Source organism: Corvus moneduloides, chromosome Z, assembly GCF_009650955.1.
Source record: "Corvus moneduloides isolate bCorMon1 chromosome Z, bCorMon1.pri, whole genome shotgun sequence".
In the NCBI taxonomy this organism is placed as follows: Eukaryota; Metazoa; Chordata; class Aves; order Passeriformes; family Corvidae; genus Corvus; species Corvus moneduloides.
The window spans coordinates 42,055,393-42,071,330 of NC_045511.1; the positions used below are offsets into that span (position 1 = coordinate 42,055,393).

At 40.2% G+C, this 15,938-nt stretch overlaps 1 protein-coding gene across 12 annotated transcripts in view; it reads left to right on the forward strand.

The window, feature by feature from the left end:
• Positions 1-15,938, forward strand: part of PRUNE2 (prune homolog 2 with BCH domain) — a 137,498-nt gene that overhangs the window by 77,229 nt on the left and 44,331 nt on the right. For all 12 annotated transcript variants that reach the window (XR_004237387.1, XM_032095531.1, XM_032095527.1 and 9 more), the window contains exons 7-9: positions 2,164-2,322; positions 3,287-9,782; positions 10,231-11,026. Coding sequence is in view for 11 of the 12 variants with exons in the window: in XM_032095531.1 (XP_031951422.1) it covers positions 2,164-2,322; positions 3,287-9,782; positions 10,231-11,026 (7,451 nt within the window). In the remaining variant the exon portion in view is untranslated. The remainder of the gene's footprint in view (positions 1-2,163; positions 2,323-3,286; positions 9,783-10,230; positions 11,027-15,938) is intronic.

Sequence of the window (15,938 nt, forward strand, 5' to 3'; positions counted from 1 at the left end):
GGAAAAAGTCTGGCACTCTTGTCCTGATACCCACCTTTGAAATATTTCAGTGTGTTGATGAGATCCCCTCTCAGTCTTCTCCAGACTAAACAGGCCCAGCTCCCACAGTCTCTCCTCATAAGAGAGATGCTCCAGCCCCCTGATCATCCTTGTGGCCCTCAGCTGGACCCTCTCCAGTAACTCCTTGTCTCTTTTGTGCTGAGGAGCCCAGAACTGCACACAGAACTCCAGGTGTGGCCTCACTAGGGCCAAGTAGAGGGGGAGGATCACCTCCCTCGACCTGCTGGCCACACTCTTCCCAATGCACCCCAGGATACCATTGGCCCTCCTGGCCACAAGGGCACTGCCAGCTCATGGACAGCTTGTGATCCACCCAGAGTCCCAGGTCCTTCTCCACAGGGCTGCTCTGTAGGAGGTCAGCCCCAGCCTGTGCTGGCACTTGGGGCTGCTCCTCCCCAGGTGCAGGACCTGACACTTGCCCTTGTTGAGCCTCATCAGGTTTCTCTCTGCCCAACCCTCCAGCTGATCCAGGTCCCACAGAATGGCAGCAGAGCCTTCAGGTGGGTCAGCCACTCCCCCCAGTTTAGTGTCACCAGCAAACTTGCTGAGGGTGCAATTGGTCCCTTCCTCCAGGTGTTTGATAAACAAGTTGAATAAGATTGGTCCCAGTATTGATCCCTGGAGAATACCACAGACTGGTGTTCAGGCCTCCAGCTGGACTCTGTTCCACTGATGACAACCCTCTGAGTTCTGCCATTCAGCCAGTTCTTGATTCACCTCACTGTCCATTCATCTAACCCACATCTCCTGAGCTTACCTGCAAGGATGTTATGGGAGACACTGTCAAAAGCCTTGCTGAACTCAAGATATGCACCATCCACTGCTTTTCCCTCATCAACCCATCCTGCCATCACAGAAGTCTCTCAGATTGGTCCTACATGATTCGCCCTCAGTGAATCCATCCTGACTACTCCTGTGCTCCTGATGACCTTCTTGTCTTCAACTTTTTGATGATCTCCAGAATGATCTATTACATCACCTTTCCAGGAACTGAGGTGAGGCTGGCTGGCTGGTAGTTTCCCAAGTCTCCTTACTGTTTTTGAAGATGGGAATGACATTGGCCTTTGTTGAGTCATCAGGCACTTCTCCATGATTTTTCAAAGATGATGGAGAGCAGCAGAGCAACAACATCCGCCAGCTCTCTCAGCACCCTTTGGTACATCCCATCAGAGCCCATGGATTTATGGTTTTAAGCCCAGCTGATCTCTAATGCAACCCTCAACAGCCAAGGGGAAGCCTTCCTTTCTCCAGTCTTTCTCTCATACCTCTGAGATCTGGGACTTCTGAGGGCAGTCTCAGCAGTAAAGACAGGCAAAGAAGGCATTCAGTAATTTTGCCTTCTCTGTGTCTTCCATCACCAGAACACCCATCTGATTGAGCAGTGGCCCTGCATTTTCCCTAATCTTTCTTTTGCTGCTGATAAACTTGTAGAAGCCTTTCTTGTTGTCCTTGATAACCCTTGGCGGACTCAATTCCAAGTAGGCCTTGGCCTTCCTCATTGTATCCTTTCAACTCTGATGATGTTCCTATAGTCCTCTGTCATGGTTTAGCACAGCTTGGGTGTGCATCCTGAGATGCTGTGATTCCGGGGGGGGGGAGGGGGGAGGGTGCTGGCTGTGTCGTTTAGGGAATACACATCATAAAGTCACCCCAAGACATCCTCCTATGTGGTCTGTCCCTTCTTCCGCATGACACACATTTCTCTTGTGTTCGAGATTTGCTGGGAGTTCCATGCTCATCCATGCTGGTCTCCTACCCCCTTTGCCCAATTTCTTTGTCATGGGGATACACTGGTCTAGAGCTTGGAGTACTTTTAAGCAATGTTGCAAAAGTAGGTGGCAGGAACAAGTAAGAATTATGTTTCACCAGCAGATTCAAGAAGGCAAAACCTGCATTTAGTATTTTAGTGTTCTTCCATTACTATGCTGTGGCTGGCTCTTGATTTTATTAGGCACATAGCTGTTTTGACAAGTGAAATGGAATTCTCTTGCTCATTAGAGCTGCTGATGCTTTTTAACATTTACGGCTACTTTTACGGCAGGTTTGGATGAAAAGAACAGGAGAAGTTGCTGACATTTCTTTTAATTTCTTAATATTTTTCAGGACTGCATATTACACAGGAGTCTCATTGGTGATCTGAAAGCATTCGTAGATAAATATGGGTTTGATGTACTTGTCATTCTGGCCAACTGCTTGTCAGATGAGAAGCAAACAAAACAACAAATAGCAGTATACTCAGAAAATGTAGAGCTAGGCAATCAAGTAAGTACCTGGAAAAAGAATCAGATGTTTTTTCTGAAAAAAGATGTTGGCGTTTTTTTAAGTAGTCTATATCAAGGTGTTGATTAATTAAGTGAGGTAAAAATGTAGCAACAGTTGACCAGCAACTGACCAACTATTTGAAATGGCTGAATTATTTATATGATACAGAATGAAAGATTATGATATTTGGTATTGCTTCAGACCAAGCTAATAGAAAAAATTATGAGAAATACCGAAAGAGGCAAAATTTTTCAATTCAGTTAAAATGTTGTTTTGGTTTTTTCCCCCCCTAGTTTTGGCTTGGGTTTGTATTGTGGTTTACACAAATGTGTCTTCGGCAATGAGTGATAAGCGGACACCTTGTAAATGGTAATGACCAGAACTCATACATGTATATGTTATTCCTAAAGAATTCAAGCTCTGAAAGAAAAAAATTGTTACAATTGTGAACATTTTTCCAGAGCTAGGTGCTTTTCCTCTTTTTAAACTATATTTATCCCCAGATGGAAGAGACTATTTCAGTGGCAAATTTTTGAACCTTTTTCTCAGTCTTGAAAACTTATGATTTTAGGGACAGGTGGCTAAGTAACTCCATCGTTTTCAATAAAATGCATTTACTTTACTAATATAATAATCCCTTTCTAGAAATACATTCCTAAAGTACTACATAAATTTTACTCACATTTCTTAAGGGAACAACCACACATTTATTTGGATTTTCTGTTACTAATAACAAGTGAAGTGAAAAGTCAAACAGTATAATTTCTGACCAATCATATAACAAATATGTTGTCTTGATCTTCTGTTGTAATACATCATCTATTTGGGGATCATAATAAGGATGCTACAGTGAAATGGCCAAGCAATAGGTTAATAGGAAGAGACAGGTATGGCTGTATTACATGATGAAGTGCCTTTATGCCCATGACTGCAGTGACTTCTGAAATACCCTGTTTTTCAACAGATCTGCTGTGAATTAGAAGAATGTCAGAATCCTTGTTTGGAGCTGGATCCTCTAGAATGTGAATGTGACCAAGTTCTTATTTATCATCAAGAAAATTCTTTGGTGACCTGTGATCAAATTTTTCTCCTAATTAAGGAAGTTATAAATAGAAGGCAACCAGAAATGGTATCAAACAGTAGAACTTCTTCTACTGAAGCTGTTGCTGGAAGTGCTCCACTTTCACAAGGATCTTCTGGTATTATGGAGTTGTATGGTTCTGATGTAGAACCACAGCCCAGTTCTGCCAATTTTACAGAAAATCCTCAAGATCTAAATGGGTCTATGCAAGCCCACATCGATGTTAATGTAGACCTTGTGAGTCCAGACAGTGGCTTGGCTACCATTAGAAGCAGCCGGTCTTCCAAGGAGAGTTCTGTTTTTCTTAGTGATGATAGCCCTGTTGCAGAAGGTGGTGCTTCGCATCACAGTCTTCTGCCTGGCTTTGATTCCTATAGCCCTATTCCTGAAGGAGCAATAGCTGAAGAACAAAAGTCTCAGTCAGGAAACAATAGTGATAACTTCGATCTTTTCAATTTTGATCTAGCACCCATGGTTACAGCTCCATCTGAGTCATCTTCTCGTTCTGTTGATTGTTCCCCAGCAGATGACTATTTTCTCAATAGTGATTCATCAGAAGGGCATCAACTCACTCTGAAGAAAGAACTTGATGAGGCAAACCTGTTAGATAATGATACAGCAAATTATTCAACTGACTTCCTCATGACAAAAATTGAGGAAGACAACCTGGCTGAATTTGATGAGAATCCAGGAGAAATTTGTGAGAAAACTTCAAGTTTGATTGATTTAGTTGAAGGTGATTCTTCTTCACCAGAAATGTTGAAATCTGCTGATTCAAGAATTCCACCAACTCCTATGAATAGTCTTGTAGATACTTCACCATTAGATGATGGGCAGCCTTTAATTTTCTCACAAGATGTCATAAAAAAAATTAATGAAATAGATGGCACAAATTACTCTCAGTCTCGTGTTAGATATGGGAGCTGGTGGGATGGCTTTGACTTAGATTCCAGAAATGCTGATGCATGGAGTTCAAGTGAACAGGAATCTGTATTTCAGAGTCCTGTCTTATGGAAAGATTCTAAGGAAAGTCCCTTGCTACGAGAACATACTGATAGAAGAGCCTCAGATTCTGTGTTCCTCCAAAAACAGCCAAAGCAAATGGAATATATGAAAGCAGGTCTGTGGGATAATCAGTTTAAACAAGATAGTTGGAACCATGGGAATCAAGAGAAAAACAGTGAACAGTCTTGTTTGGAAACTGCTTCTTTAGACAAGACAAAGCAAGAAGCAGAGAGCTTTACAGACCTGTGGAAGGTCAGCCAGCCAACACCTGTGATGTCAGATGCATGGTGTAGTGGCGAAGGAAAAGCTAGTCAGCTAGCTGGAGACTCTTACAAAATCTGGACTGAGTTTGATGAAGGAAATGCTGGTAGATCCTCAGAAAATGTGTGGAACATGCCCAAACTAGAGAGAGAATTAAAATCAGTGAATATTCCTGAGGAATGGGCCATATCAAAAACTGTTTTATCAGACTCTTCAGATATCATAGTGGACAATGAGACTGAAAATCCAGAAGTGTGGGATAAAGGAAGTTGTTATTCAATAGAAGACCATGGAAAATCTGAAAACATAAATTTTGTTTTCAACAATATGCAAAATAATTCCAAGCTGAACACAGGGGAAAAAGCTGTGTTTGGTGATCCTAAACATAGACCAAAACCATTTAAAAATATAGACACCTGGAATACGTATGATAAAAACATCAGAAAAGAAGTAACAGAAGTAGTGGTGCCATGGGAGGATACCTTCTTATACAAAAACTCAGATCTTAGTTCCTCAAATGTAACGGAAGATTTAGTTATTTCTCCACCAGACACCAATTATTCAACATCTGATTCATATATATCACCTACCTATGTGGAAGATGAAAGAGAAAATGAGGACAAGGGTTTTGATGAAGAAACAGTTACTGGTAAATTCATTAACAAAGATTTGGCTGAGTCAAAAGTGCTTGAGAAATCAAGTAAGGAACCATTATCTCCTAACAATATGCCTTTTTCAAATACTAGAAATACAGATACCTGGAACACTCCACTAAACAACATCACCCAGTTACAAGAAAGAAATTCTGAAGTTCCAGTTCTTTCTGCCTCTGCTAAACCTTTTCTTAATTCAGAACAAACAAATGATCTATGTTTTTCAACTGAATCATGTACTAGTGAAAATAATTTTCCTGTATCTGAAAACAGAAGAGTGACACTGGCATATAATCAAACAGTGAATGATTTATCACCCTCACAGAATGAATTAAATACTAGACAGACAGCAGCTGACAATGCAGAAACAGTGGGCAGTGTTCTTGTAGAAGACACAAACACCTCTATGCCAACTTCAGAAACTGAGAATGGCTTGAATCTTAAAATATGTGACTTAGGGAGTGAGATACTTAGTAAGAATGCAGCACAAAACACTGCTGGTATGGATGAAGAGCTGGATAGTCAGGATTCAGTGCTGCAGCTGAACTCATGGGATTTACAGAGTGGGCAGGGTAATGAGGAAGGCTGGAATAATGCCATTGTCATCTCTAAGGAAGGAGAAGAATGTAAGAGAACACATGAGACAAGTGGACAGCAGATGATTAATGACGTTTGTAATAAACCAGTGCAAGAGGACAATGAACCTTCAGGTAAAACAGATTTGGAAGAAAACGAGTCAACAACTGAAGTTGCCACCTCCCCAGAAAAAATGAGAAATAGTGTTAGTTTGGAAACGTTAATTACAGAGAATGAGTCATTTTCTAATCAAAGCAATCCAGTTAGTCAGGAAGATAGAAAAGACGTGTTGCAGAATAGTTTAGAATCTTCAAGTATTTCTGCAGGAGGCAGAAATTACAAGTTTTTTGATCACCCCTTACCACAAAATTACAATTACAGTGAAATGTCACAGCTGCTTTCTGAGGGAGCTGAAGAAGAGGCTACAGTGATGGAGGATGTGACAAGTCCAAAGACGGAAAGTATTTCTGAAAGTTCTGACAAGGGTAGTGATAATCCTGAAAATAATTCTTCTAAAATGCCTGGCAGCTCAGGTGTCTGGAATGACTCTGGAAAGAATGGTTGTGGCCAAGCCACATCAATTCCTTTGATGGATAAACCACAAGAACCACTGGGAGAAGGGCAAGAATGCTTACATGAAGTGACTTCTAACCATCCAGACTTTTGTAATTCTGAGTTAGTGTCTTTTAAAAATAGCTCTGAACTGATTAGGACCAATGAAAATTCTTTCACAGATGAGTTTAAGAATAGTCCTTCTGGATTTGTTAGTGTTCCTGATACTACACATACGTCTGTGGTGGAAAGTTCATTTTCATTTGAAATAGGTTCTGGGAGAAATGAAAACTCTGAAAATTTAGAACCTGCTAATAATCTTTATGAAGAGCCATTTGCAGTGCTTAATGACAGGTTTCCGCAAACTGCTTGGGATTCACAGCCATGTGAAGATTTGCAGTCTCCTGGAACAAGTCCTGAGGCAAGCGAAATCCTTGAAATAGCAAATACCACAAGCAGCCTTTCAAAAGATATACAGATCAAAAGCTATTTGGAAGAAGATAATGTGTGGAGTAATTCAATAAATGATTATACACACTCAAGTGGAACAAGTCCTGATTTAAGCGATGCATCTGTGAATGTGTGGGGAGATCTTCCAGCTGCTAGTCATCATGAAAGAAGCAGGGATATGTGGGAGATTAAAAATAATAAAAATCATGAAGATTCTTGTAAAAAGAAGGAATTTGGGAATGAATACAAAGAAGAATTTGAAATAAGTGGCAAAGAGAACAAAGTTCCTAAAAGCTTAGATTTTTGGAATGCCCATGTAGATGATGATACTGTATCTTCTTTATCAAGTCCTGACATAAATGAAGATTCAGAGAATTCAGAGGCACGTCCAGAAGTGATTAATGAAGATTCAGTGTGTGAAAACAAACAGCACAAAGCATCTGAAAAGGGAGAGGATTATGTTCAGTCCAATGCAACAAGTCCTGAAGCTAATGAAGACAATTTAGGTGCAAAAACTAGGGTGGGAGAGAAGGTCTTGATAGGAATCTTCAATGAAAATTCTGAAACAATTGAAGCCAGGAAGGTATTGCAGGAGGGTATGACTACTGACTTTATTGACCATAGTAAGACTCCTGAATCTACTACAGGGCACAGTAAAACACCTGAGGAAAGAACTCGGGTGAGTATTTTCAATGAAAAAACAGATACTGGGGAAGACTTATATTCGTATCAAATGAGCAAAGATCCTACATTGACTTCTGCTGCTGGTGATAAAGAAGAGCATTCTTCAAAAGCTGTAGATAGGTGGAATATGTCAGTGGAAGCTGATTTAAGAACTAATCCAAAGTCCACAGTAGGAACACCTGATTTTCCAGATAACCCTTCAGAGTGGTGGAGTTCACAACCTTGTGAAGAAAAGCAGTTGGAAGATCAGTATTCTTTTTCAAGTCACTTTGTAACAAACCAGTTAGGAAACAGTAAAGAGGACTCCTGTGATTCCCCTTCACAAGATGAAGAACTAACAGAAGCACATTTCGCAGGTAATGATGAAAATCAGCCTGCCCTCCTGTACTCTGATGAAAAAGAAAATGAAAGACTGCTACATTCTATCAATAGTCCTGATGGTCAGATAAATAAAGACACTTCACAGTTCCAACAATTTGATTCTTTCACACTGGATAAAGAAGAAAAGGAGTTGATAGAGCAGTTGTTTTCTACAGATGAGGAAAATCAACTGAATTCTTTCTCAGATGAGGAACGAACTGTACCAAATACATCAGTTCAAGCAATCAGTGTACTGGATCTACCAAAAGACAGTGAGGGAAATGCAGGTCTCATTCCTCAAGGACAACAGGAGGACACCTGTGAAATATTAAAAGTGCACAACTCCATGCCAGGCATTTTCACTGTAGAAGACTTATCTTTTGAAATGACAGAAAAGTCAAGTCCAGAGTGGAATATATTAGTTCCCCAAACTGTGCTTATCCCAGATATTTTACAGGATAATACACAAGAAAGTAATCAGCAGTTTTCAGTGGAACCTGACCTGTGGACTAATGCTGAGCAGATTGTCCCTTTGATGAAATCAGATGGTGAAAATCCTGACATTTTAAATCACTGTGACCAAGGCAATGGTTCAGAGTCATCAAGCAGTCCTGTTGTGTGCCAGGAATATGGAGCTAAGCATGCCTCTATCCCATCTTCTCAGATTGCAGTGGAGCCTGAAGACAGTCAGCCAATTCACTTGAGGTCAAATATGAGTAAAGAGGCAGATTTTGATTCAGAATATCAGTTAGTAATGCAGAAGGTGGAGACGCACTCTGAAAATGGTCATCCCCAGGACTATGAACCAGTAAAGACCAACGATTTCTATCAGTTTACCTCTTCTAACCCTCAGGAGCCTCCTGAATTTGCAATTCCAGAAGAAGACAGTCTAGAAAATAAGCTGATTTCTGACCCTGCTGAGTCAGCTGAAATTGCCAGTGAAGTTGTAAAAGTACCATACTTAGATCTGAAAGACATGTTCCATGAAAGTTTCACTCATGCAAGCCATCAAGGAACACCAACTGATACAGCTCAAATAGCGACCTCCCAAATGCATTTGCTTCCCATGGATTTCAATCAACCTGATAGGGCAGAACAAAGCTTAAAAAAAATTAGTGCCTTGGGTAAAGTTGTAAAATATTCTGATACTGACCACCCAGCAGTAACTGGTGATGAGCTAGATAGGTCAGAAGAATGTGTGGATGAATCTGACACAGGGATAGAACATAGTATCAAGAACACATCAGTGACTAATGTCCTGGCAGGCACATGTGGTGGAATGAACGTAGTGGCACTACTAGGCAGTGAGGCAGCAGAAGGGAAATCAAAGGATGAACAGACACTCTTTCCCAAGTCCTTCCTACCTGATGGTAGTGAAGGCAATGAATCTGATTCAAATAATCAACTGTTCGATGACACAACAAAAGAATATGAAGCTGTAATTGAACATGATGTTCCTGTGTTTAAGGAAATACCCAGTGACCAATCACCAGCGGTGTGTACTCCACCATCCTCTGCATCTTTTGATGCTGAACTCTCTGGCAGCAGAGAGTATGCAAACAGTGAGCTCTTGTTACAGCAGCCATTTTATGACAGCATTTCTTTGGGAAAACGGCTACCACTGCCAGCTCCTCCAAAAGGTGCAGAAGGCATCCTAATGACCGAAGATAAGGTGTCTGAAACATCCACAGAGTGCCTTCAGGAAAATCTCACCTCAGTACCATCGCTCTCCATGTCTGAAGTAACTCGACCAGATTCTGATTTTTTGACAGGAAAATCTGAAGCAGAAACAACTGATCCTAACTCACCACCAGGTGGAGATAGAAGATCATGTGATGGTAAGAAAATATGCTTTCCAGGGCAAACGCATGGGACGGAGAAAGGAGGAAGTGTCTGGAGTATTACTGCTTAATGAGGAGGCTTTGAGTGTAGTGTGGAGTTTGTGTGTCTCCCTAATGTACACAACGTGTACTGTGGAAAGAACTCTAATGTCATTCGCTCAGACAGATCTAAAGCTTTTAAACAGTGAAGTAGGAACATAATTTCTGTTGTTTGTACAGGGCCTAGCTTATAGGACACTGAGTCGTTTGTCATTCGATCGCCATGTTAATGTATAACCTTTAACAATAATGATGATGGTGATGATGTTATAAAATTCCAGTACACATTAACAGAGCATAGCAGACTGAGAAGAGCTTTACCTCACAGTACTGGTTAAAGGATGTTATGGTGACTAAATCAGTAATTCAAAAATTAAAAAGAGTTTCTATTTGCCTGTTCTTTTAGAAGCTGACTCCCTACTTTGTAGGGAGAAAAAGCTGAGAAATTCCCCTAAGAGCCCTGAACTGGAAAGCACAGAGAGTAAGGAAAATGTGAGGATGCAGATGCTCCCAGCTTCACTGGAGATGGATTACATCCTTGTTACTGAGGAGGAAAGTATACCTGCAGCGAATGATACCCTTGAAAGAAGTGAAATTAATTTTGTATTTCAAGAATCCCATGAAGGCTTTTCACCAGGCTCCTTGGATACCTTTCAGCCAATCTCCATTTCTAATGAAAGCAAAGATCACCTTGTTTGTGGGACTGGGCGGGACACTATTCACTTAGAAGAGAAAAGTTCTTCTATTGTGCCTCAAAAGCTGGATGGTGAAAGGAAATCACAGGAAAGCTGTGGGCAAGATGAGGGTTGGATTATATTGGGCCAAAATGAAGTAAGCGACATATCACCTGAAGAAATTTCTGTCAAGACAGAGATGCCAAAATCAGGGTCCAGCCATCCTGGTGAAGAACTGGCAGCTGTTGGAGCACAGGAATTGATTCTTGACACTTGGACAGAATTTCAGGTCGAAACTCCTCTTCAGAAATCTTTTGAACATGAAGGCTGTTCTCCTTCAGATGGCCTGACTGCTGAGAACATGAGTTCGGGCATTGCAGGAACATCAGAGTTGCAGGTAGTTGGTGGTGATAGTACATGGGAAGCAAATTCTCAACAGAGGCTTGGGAATAATGTAGCAACAGAACAAGAAATGACGGAGGAAACGGTTCTTCTCAACAGTGACAGAGAACTGAATCAAAAATTAAGGTAAGTAAAATTCAACCTGTTTTCTTTCAAAAGTCTTCTGTTAATTTGTTATCTATGTTATTGAAGTGTGTGCTATTATGAATAGATGGCAAGACTTTAAAGTCTGAAGTATGCAATGTATTTACATTCTTTAACTATCAATGTGTTTCTCCCTTTCTAAAAACAGATTCTTCCTTCTTGGTTGCTTGATATGAGCCGAATTAGGGTTGTTTTGCAATTGGTTTGAAGGTCACTGTCTTGCAGGGTTAAATCTCTCTTCCTTCCCACTGATTGTATAACCGACCTTTAAATCTGAAACAGATGTGGCCAGGGAATACATTCCAAAGCCAGGTACTGATGGTATTGCCAGTCCATAATGAGATTATGGAGGGATCAAAGTGAAGTGCTATCTCTACCCCATGCAGAACTGCTGGGAAGGGAGACAGGAGGGAGTCAAGGCTCAGAGTCAGAAAACGTGCTGCTTATAGAGGAGAGAAAAGCATGAGGGAAAGTTGTGGTCTTTGTGATTATTTTCAAGCTCTAGTTGGATCAGAGCAGCATTTTTGACTTTGAATTGAACTGGCAGTTGAGGCAGATTGGGTACAAATGGACCTGCCTTTGGGTGGACATGCAGCCTCTGTGCTGGCAGCATTACTACTGCCAAGTGACTCTCTGCTGTGTCAGCAGATGGAGTGAGGGGTGGCCCTCTTGACTGCATTTACTGTAGTGTATTGGAGAGGATGCTTCTGTTGTTGACTTCTTAGTTTGCAAACAGCAGGTTGCCAGCAAAAGAGAGGAAAATCTTCAGAAGTGTTAGCAGAAGATGAGCACTCATCAGATCTGTAGAGTCTGAAGTAGACCAAATATTCAGTGCTTGACCTTGAAACTAGAAAAAGTATGGTGGGTTGGCACAATATTTCTGTTGCATCCCATCCTCTTAAGCTTCTAAATTCCATTCCAGAAGAAAAAGTAGAAATTTTGAAATATTCTATAAAAGAGAAATCTGGGAGAAGCAAAACAAGCAAAATTTCCAAGCAGCTGTTTTGCATCCATGCTGTTGTGTGGAAGGGTGGCTTAGGATCTTCCAATCCAGGAAAACTAGATGTCCTTGGACTTGGAGGTGCTTTTGTTTGTTAACCCTGGAAGCCATTTTCCTGTGTTACCTCTGCAGAGTTTCACTGGAAGTTCATTAAAAACAACTAATTTCAATTAATAAAGATGTTTTTTTGACAAACCACGCATTTCTAGTAAAAAATTTTTGAATCAAAAAATGCTTACCACGTCTGTTCACAATCAGTAATGAATGGGATGGGAAACAGGAAGAGTTATTTAGGCGTGCTGGCTAGTTGCAGGCTTGCAAATCCGGTGTGAAGAAATGGTCTGTTAATTCCTCTGTCTCCCATAAAGCATTTTAAATTACAAACAGCCAGATGCTGACCCTGTCTAACTCACACTGATTTAATTACATGCAGGCAGCATCTCAGGGGTTTGACTTGTCATACTTACATTTCCATGATTTTTAGAGAGGTAAACAAAAATCTAGGTATCTGATTCAGAGTGATTTGTAGATAAAACAGCACATCTTGGACTTGAGATAACTTCAGTGTAGTAAGATTCTTAGTTAGACACCTCAGGAAGAAAGTCTGATTTTTGAACTTAGACTGGTACTAGAAAAAACATTCCTATGGCCATGGATTTATAGGGGGAGTTAACATCTTACTGGTATGAATTGTTAGATTCACTTTGAGAAGAGCTCTGCTGTTTTTTAGGAACTTCTGAAATAGGCAAGCCCTGTACAAATCCTACTCCACAATAGTTCACACTGGAGTTTTGCATTCAGTACATTCATGATCCTTAAAACTTAGTGTATTTGCTTGGACTAATTCCCACATTAAAATCCAAAACTCAACTGTGTTAATATTCTTGTGTTTTCAGTAAAAATTTAAATGCACGATGGAATATGGTGCATCTTGCAAGAAAAAAAATAAAATAATTCTTGGTATAGAATATATATGGTCACTGTAGCTTCTAGTTTAGTCTTTCTTCTTATCTTGTTTAGAAGTTATTTAATACTAAATGCCTTTTCAGTCAGTAGCAGTGGCTGTTTCTGTCCTTTGCACTACTGATACTGATGCCCAGAGAAGGAATTTATTCAGTAAGGATAACAAAGTAAGGAACTTATTCCGCTTCCACATTAACAATTAATTGTGGGAGCATGGAACCAATAAAATCTACTTTCCCTTGGGTTTAAGTTTTGTTGTTAGATTTTTTTCATGATAAGTTGTAAAATCTGATGGAAGCTTCTTCCAGCATTAATGTTATTAAAAGTAATTAATCCTCTTCTCTGAGGATTTTGTATATAATACAGGTTGCTTTTGTGGTGCAGTTTTCCCCTCAGTTTCCCCTTTGCTTGGTAGCTGATATTCAATAAACTTGTAATAAGCTTGTATCTTTGGTCAGTTAGATAATGACTTCAAATTTCTAAGGAGAAGAGACACATGCATCCTTATGCATGCCCACAGTGTGATCACAGAGGCCTCGATTCCTTTGAAACCAAAGCAAACACACAAAAAAATAGTATGATGAAACACATACAGGAATCCTTACCTCTAGATGATAGGCCTATTTCATAAAAGCTTTTACATAAACAGCTGAAAAACTAGCAACTGACATGGTAGAAGTGTGTAATTAGAAATGTTTTCTTAATGTATTTAATTGACAGTTTTAAAAACAGAAGTTCCTTAAAACATAACTCAGTATGCAGCTTTTGACTTTTAGTCTGCCTTTAACTGCCCTTCATTGCCAACAAAGTTTGCAACAGTGTGATGCAGCAGAGCTGCCAGCCTATGGGAGATTAGTGAAGAAACACTGGTGTCATCACATAAGAGAAGAAACTAAGACTTTCCTGATTATTGCAGTGCAATTTCTGGAAGGCACCTGATGGTGCTAGTCATCAGGCTCTTAGTCTGCCAAAGATTTACATCCAAGTAGGATGTAAAGAAACTCTTTAGTGTGAGGGTGGTGAGGCACTGGAACAGGTTGCCCGGAATAGCTGTGAATGCTCCGTCCTTGGAAGTGTTTGGTGCCAGGCTGGATGGGGCTCTGAGCAACCTGTATAATGGTAAGTGTCCCTGCCCCTGTCAGGTGGGTTGAAACCAGGTGATCTTTGAGGTCCCTTCCAACCCAAACAATTGTGTGGTTCTATGAGCTTTGAAAAATAAAGAAACTTATCATTTGAATTCAAACTCAATCCCAGCCAATGAACAACTGAATTAGTAGACCGAAGTTTTTGAAGGCATGTACTTAATAACTGTCTTCTAATCCCTTTTATATCCGTATGTCTCTGTTTAGGAAAAAAAAGTGAATTCCTACTTTGCTGAAGCAGGTTCCTTTAATAGTGGAGTAAGGGTCAGGCAGTGACGGATGCAGTTCGCATTGTTTTCTGCTTTCATCCAGCAGATGTCTGCCACCCCTTCTAATAAAACTGACTGTTACATCGAAGAGGGAAATAAAATTTTGAAACAGAAAGTGTAAACAAAAATTAGAATGAAGAAGTGCCTTAAAATCTTGATGTCTGCATGTCACTGCCCCCTTCATCCCAATGTCAAACATAACAACTCTCAGAGCTGTTAAGGTCAGTTTTAAAGAAGTCTGTGGATAGAGGTAAAGTTCTTCCATCCTCTCCTGTTTTATTTCTGCAAGGAAAAGCTGCAGCAGGGAGTGAAGAATAAGGATGTTTACTAGCATTAAAACACTGGAGAAAAGATGGAAGCTTGTCTCAGACATACACGAACGGCAGAAGTAATAAAGCTTGGAGTTTCTTTGGCCTCATAGAAAAAGCACAAAAATATTTGATAGCACATTAGTAATGTCAGTCTTTCCAGAAAGAAAATAGGTTTTTATACAGCATGTTAGGTAGGCAGGATAACATACTTTGCTGCTGCTAAATGGAGGTGTGCCAGCAGTAAAATTTATGGAGACTAGAGGTAATTTTCTTCTTGATAGAAGGTATCTTGTCTTACAGAGCTGTATGAAGGTTGGTGGTGATGAATTGGTCAGGAGGTAGAGGGAGAACACTGCAGATGGCCGTGCTAGTTTTTACCCAGGACATTACTCAGAGTATTTTAGTGGCTGTGTATGCCAGATGATTCTTGCTTTTACCTTTGTTGTAGGGAATGATTATCCTTTTCCTTATCAAAAGAGTTAGAAAGAGCTGAGTGAAATACTATGAAATGATGTACTGACTTGAGGAACAAGAAGCAGTGAGCACAGTAGAAATAAGAACAGAGAGATTTGGAGGGTTTGGGGGAGAGCTTAGAAAACTGGTGGCAAAACTGAGCAGAAGACAAGTTCCTTTGAAGAGCTACCACAATATATTTAACCTGCTAGAATGAGACTTCAAAAGAAAGCTTCATTTATCTTTCTGATAGCCTTTTATCAAAGTAAAAGGAATCGTTCTTTTCTGCTCACTTGTATAATGGTATTTGGGAAAAGATAGTTCTTCCACTGCCTCTGTCTGAAATGTCTCTCTGTGACCACCACTGTACTGCCGGCTATTAAAATTGCCAGTAGGGGAAGCAATCCAGTGTTATATGAATAGAAAAGCCTGTTTTCATCACATTGCCTGTGCTTGCCAGTGAATAAAGATAATTAAATTTACTTAAAGAAAAATCTAAGACTGTTACATGATTAATAAAAATTCTGAGATGACTCTGCTGTCTCTGTGACTTAGCCAAATAAAAATAAATCTCAAAGCCATTAATTATTCAAGCAAATATCAATGCCCAGTACTGAACTGAAATACTGACAGACTGGAACCCAGGAAAAAATGCACATTGACTCCAGTGACGAAAGGTTTCAACAAATATTTTCTCAGAATGTCTGTTCTGTCATCCCAAAGCTAGAATAAGGCAGTGAGTTAGGGATCCCGGGT